The sequence below is a fragment of the Mytilus edulis genome, chromosome 1, assembly GCF_963676685.1.
Source record: "Mytilus edulis chromosome 1, xbMytEdul2.2, whole genome shotgun sequence".
Lineage (NCBI taxonomy): Eukaryota > Metazoa > Mollusca > Bivalvia > Mytilida > Mytilidae > Mytilus > Mytilus edulis.
Window position 1 is genome coordinate 46,208,654 of NC_092344.1, and position 14,948 is coordinate 46,223,601.

The window sequence follows — 14,948 nt, forward strand, 5'->3', positions numbered from 1 at the left end:
CTGAGTACACTATGATTGAAATCAGAAATGGAAAAAATGAAAAATAAAAGTGTACACCATGCTTGTTTTCAAGAAAGATGAGATTCAAACTTGGGAACTGTTGCCTCACATTTACTGAATATCACTATTCAAAGTTATTTAAAGTTTGACAATGTCTTCCACAAAAATCTAAATGGAATGTTTAGAAAGCTGTTAATTTCTGACAAGAACAATATTTGTCTTCTGACAAGAAACAAAACAATTGTTGAAATTTCTATATTTACTATTTGTTTTCATTTAAAACTAAAACATTGATTGAATTATATCTCCTTAAACAGTCTTCTCGCCTTATGTGTATTTTAATCAGCTTTGCACTTATAACATTTATTTTCTCTTTCAGGAACATGTGTGCCATTACCTAAATCAGCAAACATCAAGAACAAATCAGCTCAAGCTGCAGCAGTGCAGGCAGCTAAAGATCTCAAATTCCTCTGTCCATTGTGTTTACGTTCTCGGAGACCCAGACTAGAGACAATTCTGTCATTGCTTGTGTCCTTACAAAAACTTCCCGTTCGATTACCTGAGGGTGAAGCATTACAATGTTTGACAGAACGCAGCATGGCATGGCAGGACAGAGCTAGACAAGCCTTAACCACGAGTGAACTGGCGTCGGCTCTTGCAAAACTCAGTGTGTTGAGTCAAAAGATAGTGGAACAGGCCGCTAGGGAAAAGACTGAAAAAATAATAAATGCTGAACTTCTCAAAGCTGCAAATAACCCTGAACTTCAAGGTCACCTTGCAAGTGTTACGCAAAGTGCATTTGGTGGTTCAATAAACTCAGTGAAAAACTCAGATTCTGGATTCAATCTGGACTCAGATAACCCTTTCTCAATTCCATTGTCGCCACCATCTTTGTCACAGAATTCTGATGATATTCAGATGGAAGTAGAAATTGTCAGTTCTGCTAATAACCATACAGGCATGTCAGAACATGCTTATTCCTCAGCATCTAAATCTAGTGCTAGTAAGTGCATTTCTTTATAATTATACTTTGAGCAGTTTATTTTTTAAGCTGGTTGATGTGAAGTAGAGCTATCAAAGTTATGAGATTATTGTTTTTATTTATCAAGACCTACACATTTAGAATTTATTATTTTTTATATTGGAATGTGTCATTGCTGCCATGTCTTGGCTGTGGTGGATAAGCACCATAACTGTTTTATTCTCTAATTGAATTACTGCCTAATAGCCATATTCCCCTTATATCTTTTTACTTGTATTTGAAATACCGATTATTAGAATTTTGATAGTTATTCAGAATAAAGGGATCATTATTATATGTCAAAAATTAATATAAAAAAAATTATTCCTAAATCTGTATCAAAAGGGTGCAGTTATCTGTAACAAAATTAATGTTTCAATCTTCTTTTTCTTAGGTCAAACAGATTCCCCTCGGAAACATCCTAGAAAATCCCCATTAATAGCCAGATCTGCTGAAGCACCAGTCCTGGAGTTGTCGGAGTCAGCCAAACATCAGCTGGAAGAATTGATGATGGAAGGAGATATGTTGGAAGTGTCTCTGGATGAAACTCAGCATATCTGGAGAATACTTCAAGCCTGTCAGCCTAGAACAGACGGAAAATTCCTTGATCTTGAGGTAAAGCCTGGTTCGAATATTACCTGAAATGTCTTGCTTTGTATTATTTTTGTGATAAATGCAATCTGCGAGTTTAAAAAGTTCATTTTATATACAAACTGTTATGATATTAATACACCCTTGCAGTAATCTTTTGGTATGTAGCATTCAAATATCTGAAGAGCTATAGTGGAAAAAAAAACATTCAGGAATTTTTAGCACACTTTTATAGTTAGTTGATTGTTTTATATACTATAAAGAAGATGTGGTATGCATGCTAATGAGACAACTTTTCATAAATACATGCATGTAGTGTGAACATAATTTGTATTAAAAATGAACCATACATGCAAGCATGTACAATGTTGCAGGATTTTCATTATTTGTATTAAATATTAAATATTTGTTTGGTTTTAAGCAGTTTTACTCATAAATTGTATCATGATTTTCATTTTCTTTAATTTTTCCATATTTGTTCAAGTCATCATTGTTTCATTTCAAATCTATATTTGATTTGATGAAGACATAAATTATTGATTGAAGAATTGCCATTGGCTTTTTTTTTCATTGTTTAACTCTCTATCATCAAGTCAAGTAAAATAATGAACTAGCAAATATTATTGGATTAAAAGTGATTGATCGTAATATATTTTACAGGAACACGAATCTCTCATCAACAAGGAACCAATTGACAAAGAAAAACTTGTTGTCAAAATCAAAAAGGAAAAAGCTGATGATCCGGAAAAAAAGAAAAAGAAAAGGAAAAAGATTGATGAAGGAGGGGACGCGTCTAAACCAAAGAAAATCAAAGATCCAAATAAAGTCAAAATGAAGGTTAAGATCAAGAAGGAACCAAGCAAAGATAAACTACCTGTCATTAAACAAGAAGATATAGCCGATTTTGGTAAGTATAACTGTAAAAGTCTTTTGTACAGATTAGTACTATTTTTGATATACTGGGAAATGTGTTTACTTAGGCCAAAGACTTAGGTTAATGTTGGTTCTATGATTCCTGCAAATATATATTTGTAAAATGAGAGTGAATAATAATTATTGATTTAATCAAAATATTGAAATGGTAGGAATTGCCAAGAAGAAAAGAAGGAATAAAAAAGTGTTACCTAAAAGGATCTAAACCAGAAAAATATTTTCCAATTCAAGTCTTTCATTTCAAAAACAGAACTTAATACTTTTGGATAATTAGCAAATTTAAATGATCATTATTCAAATTTTCATGCACAATAAATCTTCTTTATTTGGATATAAAAATAAGAAGATGTGGTATGATTGCCAATGAGAACACTCTTTACAAGAGACCTAATGACACAGAAGTAACAAGGTCACCGTATGGCCTTCAACAATTAGCAAAGCCCATACCGCATGGTCAGCTATAAAAGGCTCCAAAATTGACAAATATAAAACAATTCAAAGAGAAAACTAATAGCCTGATTTATGTACAAAACATAGATGCCAACCATTACGATTTTTCCGTAGTTTTTCCGATTTTGCGATAAAATCTACGCTATTACGGTCAAAGTCGAATAGTTACGGATTCCCAATCATCGACGTTCAATTTTGTAAAACGCGGATTTTTATCATTACTTTTCCGTCCTGGTCCAGTATTTAGGAAACGCCAATATAATGCTTCCGGTTTCTCAGGAGTTATCAACCTATTGTTTGGTAACTAACTGACTTCTGAAGAGGCAAACTTGCATTTTATTAAGTAGCTTTCCCCCTTTCTCTACTTCTCCTTGACAAAACAAAAATGTTTGAGTCGAGAACATCTGAACAATTAATGAATGGAATACATGCTACAGACAACATGTTAAATGACAAATTTTAGTGTACATCACTTTGCAACCACTCTTCAGTAATTTTTATTGGTAAATGCACGTTTATGAATGATTACTGAAAACTTTTCAAAAATACGGAAAATTTGATAGTTTGTTACTGATTGTGTCAAAAGGGGGTTGGCATCTATGACAAAATAATGATCAAAAAGTTAATATGGAGTTTAGGAATATATTTTACCAGTTAGCAGGCAGATATAAAACTAGTCCTGATGACAGTGATCAACACACTTTTCATAGAATTATATATTTGAATTCCATCTTCTAAGAGGCATTGCTGAATCAAGAATTAATTGTTAACTCAAGTCATAGATTTATAAATCTATACACATAGCAGTTTGGTAGTATTACCATTATATTTAAAGAATGTTATGTTCATGTATAAATTACATGATAAATGTAGCACTGAAATTGTAATTTTACCACTGCTTAAAATGTGTTATATTTTTTTACAGTACCATTATCAGGAGATACAGCTGCTGATGTGGAGCAAATAAAAAAGACAGTAGAGACATTTGATAAAAATAAGAAAATAGCCGATAATAAACCAAAGAAAAAGAAAATCAAAAAGAAAGAAGGCGAGGAAAGTACAGAAAAGAAGAAAAGAAAACCAAGAGAAAAGAAAGACAAGAAAAAGATGTTAGTTGATGATAATGAAGATGATGCTGATAATTGTGCAGCCATCAAATGTCTCAAACCTACAGGTATGTAGTGTATTCTCTGTCTACAATAGTAAGGGGCATTGGCTTGGTCTGTAGGTCTATTTGTCTGTTTATAAGTTTGTCAGTTAGTCTGTTCCATATCAGGTTAAAGATTTAGGTGAAGGTAATTTACCATGAATTGAAAGTTAGTACACATATTCATTATGTTGTTAACTTTTAAATTATGTGTTGAATTATAATTATTGTGATTTTTAATTAGCATTTTACTGTAAAAGTGTAGAATTAGTACATTCTAAGGTTTAATTTTTGGTTAAGCTACATTACCATGAAGATTTGCTCACATCAACTTGTATGCATCAATAAGTACAAACCTCATTGTAAGGGGGAAATTTTTATATTATTATCAAATTCTAAATTTTACCCTGAATATTTACGAATGTTGATGGAGGCAGAGCATAGTGACATTTCTTAATTTTATGCCCCCGCTGTAGACAATGGGGGCATTAAGTGTTACCCTTGAAAAACTGTTCTTGCATTGGTCCCATTTTCGTTTCAACACTTAAAATCAAGTTTTTCTGAAACTTGTACACAATTACAAAGTACCAAAATCTGCGGACAGTTACAGTGCATTTCACAGTGTGTAGCCAAAGGTAATATCTTTGGTTAGCTTGTTTGTTAGCTGAACCAAAGATATTACTGTTGGCTACACACTCAATGAAATGCGTTTTAGTATTTGGCAGCGAGTCACTCACCGTTCTAGAATTGTTGACCTTTATAACTTGGAAAATTTCCAATTTTATTGGAATTTTATTGTTTCTGTACTTGAACTAAAGTTTTTATAAACCAGGTTTTTTTTAACTTTAAATGCTATTAATATCCACAACATGTATTTAAATTTTGGCTGTATGTCACTAACCATTCTGTAATTGTTCCCCTTTATAAATAGGAAGATTGCAAATTTCTTCAAAAATTCTTCACTTATAAGCTAAGTCTACTCATCCAAATTTTCTGAAACTCATACTCGTTTTAAGAACTACAAAACACAGACAGATTTGAAATTGGGCTTTGAATCATTAACAGTTCTAGAGTTATGCTTCTTTGTACCTTCGAAAATTTGAAAGCTTGAGGGAGCCATTCTTCTTTTAAATTGGTTATTGGCAGGCTACTGACATTAAGAACCAAACACCAATTATTTGATTTTACATCTGTTTTGTAGGAGAAGAAGTAAATTGGGTCCAGTGCGATCATTGTGAAGAGTGGTACCATTTATTGTGTGTTGGGTTGGCATCAGAGGAAGTTAAAGAAGATGAGGACTATAAGTGTTTTAAGTGTAAGGACCCAATGGATACCACTAACATACCATCAATGTCCGATATTGTGATCAAACAGGAAGTACAAGAAGATTTAATGTGTCATGAGAGCATGCCTGATGAGGTTAACTCCTCCTTGTTTACCCAGGCTCTAGCAAATCAAGAAGACTTAGATGAGACTGAAAAAGAAGGGGAGGTAATTGAAAATGAGGAAGATTCAGGGGAGGTAAATCCGTCAGTTGTGACTGAACAAATAAGTTCAGTACCTATACCAGATATGTCATGTGATATAGAAACTGAAGTTGTCGCTGAAAATACACCTGATATTTCTGGGGAACTGGAACAACATAGTGACAATGCAATATCAAGTCCAGGGGAAATATCAAATCTGGACTTGATTCCCCATGTTGAAAATGAATCTATTGTGGAGATGCAAGACATTTCAAATCAGGATGTTGGACAGGACGAATCATCAGTGGACAGTCAGGATGATAGTCAGCATACAGAAAGTTCAGTGGACATTAGTGAAGAACTTACAAGTGTTGTGGAAACTCCAATGATAGAATCGGAGGTAATGTCTGTTGAAGCAGACGACAGTTGTTCACAGGACACACCAATCATTGACTCCTCTCATATTGAGAACTTTACTGACGAAACCTCATAGACAGCATACTTCTTGTGATCTCATGTTAATTTTGTATCAAGTGCCACCTTATAATGGTGTAAATTTCATGTCTGATTTCCCCAGAAAGCTTACCATTTAATTGTTGTAAATATCAGATGTTTGTATTAGACAGACCATGATGTGTTTGTAGATGGTGGGCATTTTGTTTCACACATTAACATTTTGTGAATACCTCATTTTTAATGATAATTTGTATATTTGTCTCATTTTTTCTCTTCATTTTTTGCCATTTAGAAACTGGAACCAGCATTGTTGATATTTTGTTAGGTGATTGGTCTTGCCAAGTTCAAACATTTTGTTTAAATTAGAACACTAATTAATCATTATACAGTGAATTCGTTACTTATAGAACTGGCACTTTTGTTAACCATTTTTGTCATTTTTATTTTTATTTTCACAAAAATTTTCAAGCACAAATCAATGCAATTTTAAATCTTACTAATTTGCATTGAAATGTAAAATAGCAATATGTACATGTAAATATTTGTTACATACCGATACATGTAGTAAAAAATTCTGATTTACAAAATAAACTGTACCTAACTTTCTCCTTTCATGCACAATTAAATGTAAGAAATGAAATATTACCTTTGAATTTGCAAAAGAAATTTCAAGTTAGATTATTGGCATGTAGAACTATCTGGTTGAAGAAGAGAATTCTGCTATAATTGTGACTCAAATCAGAAGTTTGTTTTGGCAATTGGTATGAAACAGTAGATTGAAATTTTGTTGACATACTTCCTTTTTAGAATTGACATATCCTTGGGTAAAATCAATTGTTTTCATGTACAAGTGATTACATGTACTCTTTATATTATTTTTCTGTAAATTTAAAGTTTATATGTTTACTTTTTTGTTGTTATAAATTATTTTTCTGTTTTGTTTTGATTGAAGTTTTATTTAGTGTGATATATGTTGTTATTTTAAGTTGGTATAATGTGCTACAGTATTTTGAAAATTAGTAAATATGATAATACAATGTCGGTGTATTCAGATTATCCATCGTATCCAAATTGACAATGAAGGAAAATTCTCAGATGATTATGTGACAAATAAGCATTTTTTGGAGTAGACTTTGTTTTTAGGATGATTTTTTGACGGAATGTTGACATTTGGATACTTTGAATGTTCTGGTTACACCTACATGTAAATTGTTTAAATTGTCTAAATAATATCGACTAATATTGATGGTTTAGAAACATTTTGTGTTGGACAGTGGTAATTCTACTTTCAAATTAGTACATGTATGGTTTAACCTAGTATATTTTTCAAGTATAGGGCTAAATAGGCAGTGGGGCAATGCAAGATAAATGCTCTATTCCAAGGCATTTGTTAATAAAAACAGAAAGCAAAACATAGGTCTTATGAATTACTTTTACTTTGTGATTAAACTATGGATGTATTGAAACATGTCAACAAAACCAAACTCCTTTTGAACTGAGTATCTTGATAGGATTGAGCTGGTGGATTTAAAGGGGCATACGTTTAAAATACCAGTATTCTGTCAAAACCACAAAAAAATAAAACAAACAAAAGGACAGTAGAGTTTATTAGCTGACTTAAGTTGAATTTTGAGTTCTTTCAATAAAAGATCTATTAAATCCCTTTGTATAGGTCTGTTGACATCCTATGTTTTGTCATTTTTACCAGATTTATGGAATCTTGATTTTTGCCATTCAGTTAAAAAAAGTCAACTTGTTGATACACCCTCTATTGCGTCAGCAATATTGATAGGATCGTTCTGTTATATTGCATATATTTTAAGTTCAAGTGTCTTGGGACGTAGTTGAAAATTGCCATGGATATACTACAAAAAAGAAAAACATTGTTTCTGGTATGACATTCTTCATTTCAAATTTTTTTTTAATTTGAATTATTAGGTTTGGAAAAACAATGGTAATAGGATATTATTATTTTTTTTTTTAATTTGTAAACAGAATGTTTGATTTTGAATATATGCATGTTATGACAATTTTGAATACATGCATGTTATTTTAACACTAAACATTCAAACACAATTTCTTACTTTCTAACATCCCCTCTCCTATTTTTTAGTGCTGTAATTTTTTTGTATTGCCAGGTAAATTCTCATTTCATGTATGACAAAAGATGGTCATTTTATGTTTACTGTAATTGACATAAACTTGGATATTTTAATATTTCTGAAAAAAATGACAAAACTAATACACCTGTCTTAGGACATATTAAGGCCAGCTGTTGTTGATTGATTATACTCATGCTATATCGATCTTATTTAACTATCTGGGAATAGAACAAGCGTAACAGCAATATTTGATAAATATTTTAATTTTTTCTGTTAAAAAAACCCCATAGATGACAAAAGTTTTCTGGTATTAAGAACATAAACCAACTATACGAAATTTACCACTGAAGAAAAATTCTGTTAAGAAATTCATATCTGGTGAGATAGGTTGTTATTGAATATACATGTAGTTATAATGTACTTTACAATTAGCTTTTTCAGAATTTAATGTGTTCTGGGTAATATTTCGAAAAAGAGTAAACCAAAAGTTAAAAACGTCCTCAACAATGGAAATTCAACCAATTCATTTGTGTGAATGAACAATAAACATACCCACAATGCTTTAGATTTTGAAACAGGAAATTGATGATAAATATGTATAGATTATAGATATGATCATATCATGTATAAACAGTCATTCATCAGTGCTATTTGTCCTCTTTAAATAGATTTCATTTTTGTTGAAAAAACATAAGTTAATAATAATAAAGTCAGGTTTGTAAAGTGTTTATGACTTTTACTTTATACTCAAAATTGATAAAAAAAAAAGTTAAAAAAAAGAAGATATGGTATGATTGCTGATGAGGCAACTCTCCACAAGAGATCAAAAGACCAGTAACAACTATAGGTCACCCTATGGCCTTCAACAAATTTACAATGAGTAAAACCCATACTGCATACGGCATAGCAGCTATAAGTTATGAGTTCCCCTTTGCAATGAATTCTTGTTTATGGTTCCATTCTTCTTTGGTCTTGATTTTAGCTGACAGATTGTGGTTTTTTTTCTCATGTAAATTAGTAAATATTTCATGCATATGAGGACAGGTTTATCTTTGAAAAAGTTGTGTTTTTTAAAAGTTTTAAAGCTATTGTTCATCTTCTTTTATTTATGTTCAATCTGAGACCTTGTGTAGGGAGAATGCCATGCCGTCTGCACATTAAAGAACCCTTGCAATAACTCTTTTGTTGATACTTATGTGGTCTATTGCAAGCCAAAGCAACATTTCTCTCATCTAAAATACCTTCAGGCCCTATTGCAAAACTATTTGCAGGGATGGAGTTGATTACTTTAAAATGTAATCGATTAAATTACAATTACTTTGCTAATAAAATGTAATCGATTACATTATTTTCTTTAAAGTAATCATGATTACTTGGGATTACTTATAATCTAATTTAATTATTTACACAGACAAATTTACAACAAAATAAAACTGTCTGTCAAAATGGTCCAACATTATGATCAGTATTTGAGAAAATCCAGTTTTAAAAGTACATAGTTTTTACAAAACAACACAATGCAGATTGCTTCTCGACATTTCAATGACATGAAAAATGTAAACAAACATGATTTTTTTCACAAATTCGAACAAAATAAACTACTTTTAGTCGAACAAGGGCATTCTATTTGAATGAATCAAATGTTTCTCATAGTTATATTGTATAAACATAATCTGAAACTTGGTAAAAAAAGAAACATTTACACAGAATTGATTTTTTCGGATCGTGAAAGATCATGTACCGCTTTTTGAAGATCGTGAAAAGGATCGTGAAAGATATGATGCTACGAAGACGTTCAAATTATTCTTCAACTATATGATAACTAATATTTGTTATTGGAATTGAGAAAAACTAGATTGGCCAATTTCCTCACTTCTCACGAGTTATATGATAACTACATTTTGTATATTGGATCCTATAATCACATGTCCGTCAGACAGGATTCACCTGACCTCGATTTTGCCTCATTTCATGGATGAAGATTTAGTTTTGTGGTCAAGTTTGTATCGCAGATTCGTTAAGCTTTAGGATAACTGTCTGTTGTTATGATTGTAAGGAGTACATTTTCGACTTCTGCAAGGTTTCAAATAGCATTGACCTCATTATCATGCATCATTTGGCAATGTTGTTTTTTATGTTGTTTGGCCTTTTGCTTATATACCTGTATGCTATAGCGCCACAGTATTTGGTGTATGGTATACATGTGTCTGCATGTTTCATATATGACGTCAATTGTATTTGATATATTGAATGATAGTAAGATGTCTATGTCTGGCTGTTGGTCAGGGTTCATATACTGTTGACCTTACGTTCCGAATAAATTGACCTAACATAACTTTTACATTTGTCAGTTTCTAAGGTATTGTAAGGATAGGAATACCTATATTTGGTGTACGGGATGTTTGTAGATATAGAAAGATCTGGTATGGTTCATCTGACCCTGACCTTTTTTTATGAACCATTGACAGTTTTAAGCGTATTTGACACTTCTAGTAAAACCCTTAATAGTACAGACGTTCAACAAATATACTATCATAATTATATAAGTAAATCAGACGAAACACTTCAGCATTTGCGCTCTTGTATTCTTTAGTCTGTAGTATATAGTTATCTCATTGGAAATCCATCTACATCTGCTACGTTGTATATAAAGATACATAGAACTTAAGAAAGTACTGTTGCATAAAATGTTGGTTATCGTTCAATCTCAAATTGGGGCCAAAAACAGGTCCCAAATAAGCATTTTTTTTGGTTTTTGCACAATAACTTTTGTATAAGTTAATAGAAATCTATGAAATTTTAACACAAGGTTTATGACCACAAAAGGAAGGTTTGGATTGATTTTGGGATTTTTGTCCCAACGAAGAAGGGGCCAAAAGGGTCCAAAATTAAACTTTGTTAGATTTCATAAAAAAATGAATTATTGGGCTTCTTTGATATGCCAAATCTGACAGAGTATTCAGATTCTTAATTTTTAGTCCTGTTTTCAAATTGGTCTACATTAAGGTCCAAAGGGTCCAAAATTAAACTTAGCTTGATTTTAACAAAAAATGAATTCTTGGGATTCTTTGATATGCTGAATCTAAACATGTACTTTTTTGATTTTTGATTATGGTCCAAATTAGGGTCCAAAATCATTATATTAAGTATTGTGCAATAGCAATGTTTTTTAAAATTAATTCCATAGACATGCATTCTGGATGGTAGCTTGAGTATCCTTTGCCTGACTATAATGAAACATGCATGAAAGATATAGGGAGTGGCTGAAGCACATTGATTTAAAGTGGTTTCCTGATGGCATATTATGTTTCCCTTGCTTGGTTGGAATGAAGCCATGATGACAGCTTCTTACTTATTAATTTGTTTTCCTTCTGAATATGCATGGATTATTTGCCCCTGAATAAATGAATGTATCTAAGTTGGTCATTGCTATAATATTAGGACAAAACAAGAATGTGTCCATTATACATGGATGCCCCACTTGCACTATTATTTCCTATGTTCAGCAAACTCTAAAATTGGGGTAAAAACTCGTTAAGTTGGCATTTGAATTAGAAAGATCATATAATAGGAAACATATGTACAAAGTTTCAAGTTGATTGCATTTCAACTTCGTCAAATACTATCTTGACCAAAAAGTTTAACCTGAAGCGGAAAATACAGAAAAACAGACTAACAGACTTAAAAACCTAATGCCCCGTATGTAGCCTGTTACCTGTTACCCGCTATTCTGTATATTCCAGTTTTACCAGATGAACCACTTCAGTTGGAAATTCCTCTTGAAGTGTAGAATCCCTTATTGTATTTGTTGAATGTTCACATTTGGATTAAAAACATCTTCTCTATACACTTATATACACCGCCACCACACTTATTTAAAAGTATTCAAACTGTATATACAGTCATATTTTAAAATCTAAAACTTGATAGATTCATCCACTGTCATTTTGTCCTTTATCTCACTTCAAGGCATATGGGGCATAAAAATATAGGTAGTAACTGTTCGATTTCAAAGTGTTTTGCTTCTTCCTGCTTTAATAGTTGCACTCATCCTGTTATATTAATATAAAACAAGCATCTATTGCCTGGTTCTGTTGTAAGTGCAAGCATTCAAATGCTTTACGGCAATATAGCACCATATTACAAATGTATTCGTGTGATGGATAACTTTTACAAACAAGACACTATATATAATAAACAAAGAGTATTCTCAAAATATAGAGAAACCTAAATAGATGTCTTGTAATTAACGTGGCAACGACTGGCTGCTGAATGAAAACCAAAAACAAGGACACAAAAGCTATCTAGCTATTCAGGTTTACAAAGTGCACAGCCTAAAATTTCTGGCCCACATCATGATTGTTTTTATGTTGAAAGAGAAAAGGTGATACATCAAGTAGAATGAAATTCAAAACAGTGTGGCTGTGGCCATTGATTGACACATTAAATTGATCCATTGACTGGGACAATTTACGTGAACGTTTGTCTGTAAACGACCACTGTTCACGACGTACCTACGATAGACATTTAAACTGTGGGGTCACCAAAGGTTTCTTAACGCCTTTAATTATAAAATAATTCAAAACATTAATCAGGAATAACCTTTATGTTTTTGATTTATATAATTGATATAAATCAAAACATCGTGTTATTTCTGATTAGTTTTTCGAATTACTTTATTAAGGTGTTGAGAACCTTTGGTGACCCCATAGTTTAGGTGTCTTTAAAAAGTACATAGTGAGCAGTAGTTGTTACATACAAACGTTCACTAAATTGTCCCAGTCAATGGATGAATTTAATGTGTCAATCAATGGCCACAGCCACACTGTTTTGAATTTCATTCTATTACATAAAATTAACATCAATGATCAATGTAAATCGGGTAAAGGCCAGATAAACATGTACGCTTTGCTGTCTTTCCATACACAAGCCCAATAAAGAAAACTAAACTTTGACCAACTAACCACGAAAATGAGGTCAAGGTAAGATAAACTCTGTCAGATAGACATGTACACTTTGCAATAATTCCATGCACCACATACATTTGATTTTTATGGGGGGGCTAGGATGAAAAATTTTGTCCTGCATTTTTTTTTTGTTGTAATCTCTGTCCTGCCTTTTTATTTTTCACTCTATTCGGTCCTGCTTTTTTTTTTTTTTTTTAGTTTATCCTGTCTTTTTTTACATAAATTGTCATCCTGACTTTTTTTTTTTTGCAAGTGTCTCATCCTGCCTTTTTTTTTTACTCAAAACTCCTGTCCTGCCTATTTTTTTCAAATTTCATCCTAGTCACTAGTCAATTTAGTAATTACATGTATTTACTAGTTGTTTCAGTGATTACAGGTATTTACTGATTTTTTTTGGTCATTTTTACAGCTATTTACTAACTTGTAATTTTTGTTTAAAAATTAAAGACGTGTAATTCAAGATATCAAATAAGAAAGTAAGGGGTAGGTATTTTTAGGGCTTACTTAAGCCTCGGTCACACCTTACCGGATAGCTCGAACGGACGCCTAACGGATGAACAAAAAGTTATCCGTTGACAAAATTTTTATCCGTTGGGAGTCCGTTGGTGTACTAACGGACATGTAACGAATGCCTAACGGACACACAACGGACATTGAACGTACGTGAAACGGATACATACCGGACAGAACGGACGTCGAACGTACATCCAACGGACGAGTACCGGATAAAACGGACACCTAACGGAAGCGTAACGGATATAACGGATGAACAAAATAATCTGAAAATCAAAGGCAATAAACCATCTAAAAATTAAAGGCAATAAACCATCTGAAAATTAAAAGAAATAAACCATCTGAAAATTAAAATAAATAAACCATCTGAAAATTAAAGGCGCGTCAGATGGACATGGTATCTAGTATATATGTTATAATATTTGCTTCTGGGAAAGTCTGGTCAGTAGGACAGTTATCAAGGTCACACGTACCAAACAAATTGAACAATTTATCCGATTTTTTTTTACGTTTCTTCATGAGTTGGTCATATAGACCAAAGCTGCGTCGTCTTTCAGGACTAAGCCATGGTCGTGTCAACCATCTCCTTTGTCTTCTCCTTTCGACAGCTATAAGGTTTATATTTGCTACATTTAAGTTGAGTCTGGCCTGAATAAGAGCTGCTTGGTAGCGAAGACGTGCTCTTACTCCAAGATCCATCACGAATAATAAATAGTCATGACACTCAAAAAAATCTAACATACCATATATTGGCATTTCTGACGCGAAATTTCAATTGGCATTTGTCCGTTTTACATCTAGTATTTTTCAATTTTATGCATTTCTAATGCATATTTTGTTTTTTATGTATATTATTTTTCAACTTCTCTGTAACATTTGCACTTGCATGGTTTTATGAGAATAAACTATCAGTAGCCATCCGTTTTATCCGTTATCCTTCCGTTAATGTCCGTTTCACATCCGTTTTATCCGTTAGGCGTCCGTTAGGCGTCCGGTAAGCGTCCGGTAGACGTTCGTTAGTGAATTGGTCTACCGGATCTCCAACGGATGCATAACGGACACGTAACGGATACAAAACGGACGAGTACCGTACAAAACGGACGCCCCACGGACGCCTAACGGACGTTCAACGGACATTTTATCCGTTGGCCGTCCGTTCAAAGTTTTGAACATGCTCAAAATTTTCCACCGGACAGAACGGACGTCAACGGATAAAACGGACGCTTAACGGACACGCAACGGATATGGACGGACGCCTAACGGATAAGAACGGACGTCTAACGGACATCAACGGATTGAAAA

The 14,948-nt window shown here is 32.6% G+C and overlaps 1 protein-coding gene across 2 annotated transcripts in view; it reads left to right on the forward strand.

Annotated features, from left to right (window-relative positions):
• LOC139513106 (lysine-specific demethylase 5A-like) overlaps positions 1-8,892 on the forward strand; it is a 35,435-nt gene extending 26,543 nt beyond the window's left edge. For both annotated transcript variants that reach the window (XM_071301286.1, XM_071301295.1), the window contains exons 27-31: positions 380-1,003; positions 1,416-1,636; positions 2,273-2,519; positions 3,921-4,169; positions 5,344-8,892. In XM_071301286.1, coding sequence (XP_071157387.1) covers positions 380-1,003; positions 1,416-1,636; positions 2,273-2,519; positions 3,921-4,169; positions 5,344-6,101 — 2,099 coding nt within the window. In that variant the 3' untranslated portion in view covers positions 6,102-8,892. The remainder of the gene's footprint in view (positions 1-379; positions 1,004-1,415; positions 1,637-2,272; positions 2,520-3,920; positions 4,170-5,343) is intronic.
• The last annotated feature ends 6,056 nt before the right edge of the window (positions 8,893-14,948 follow it).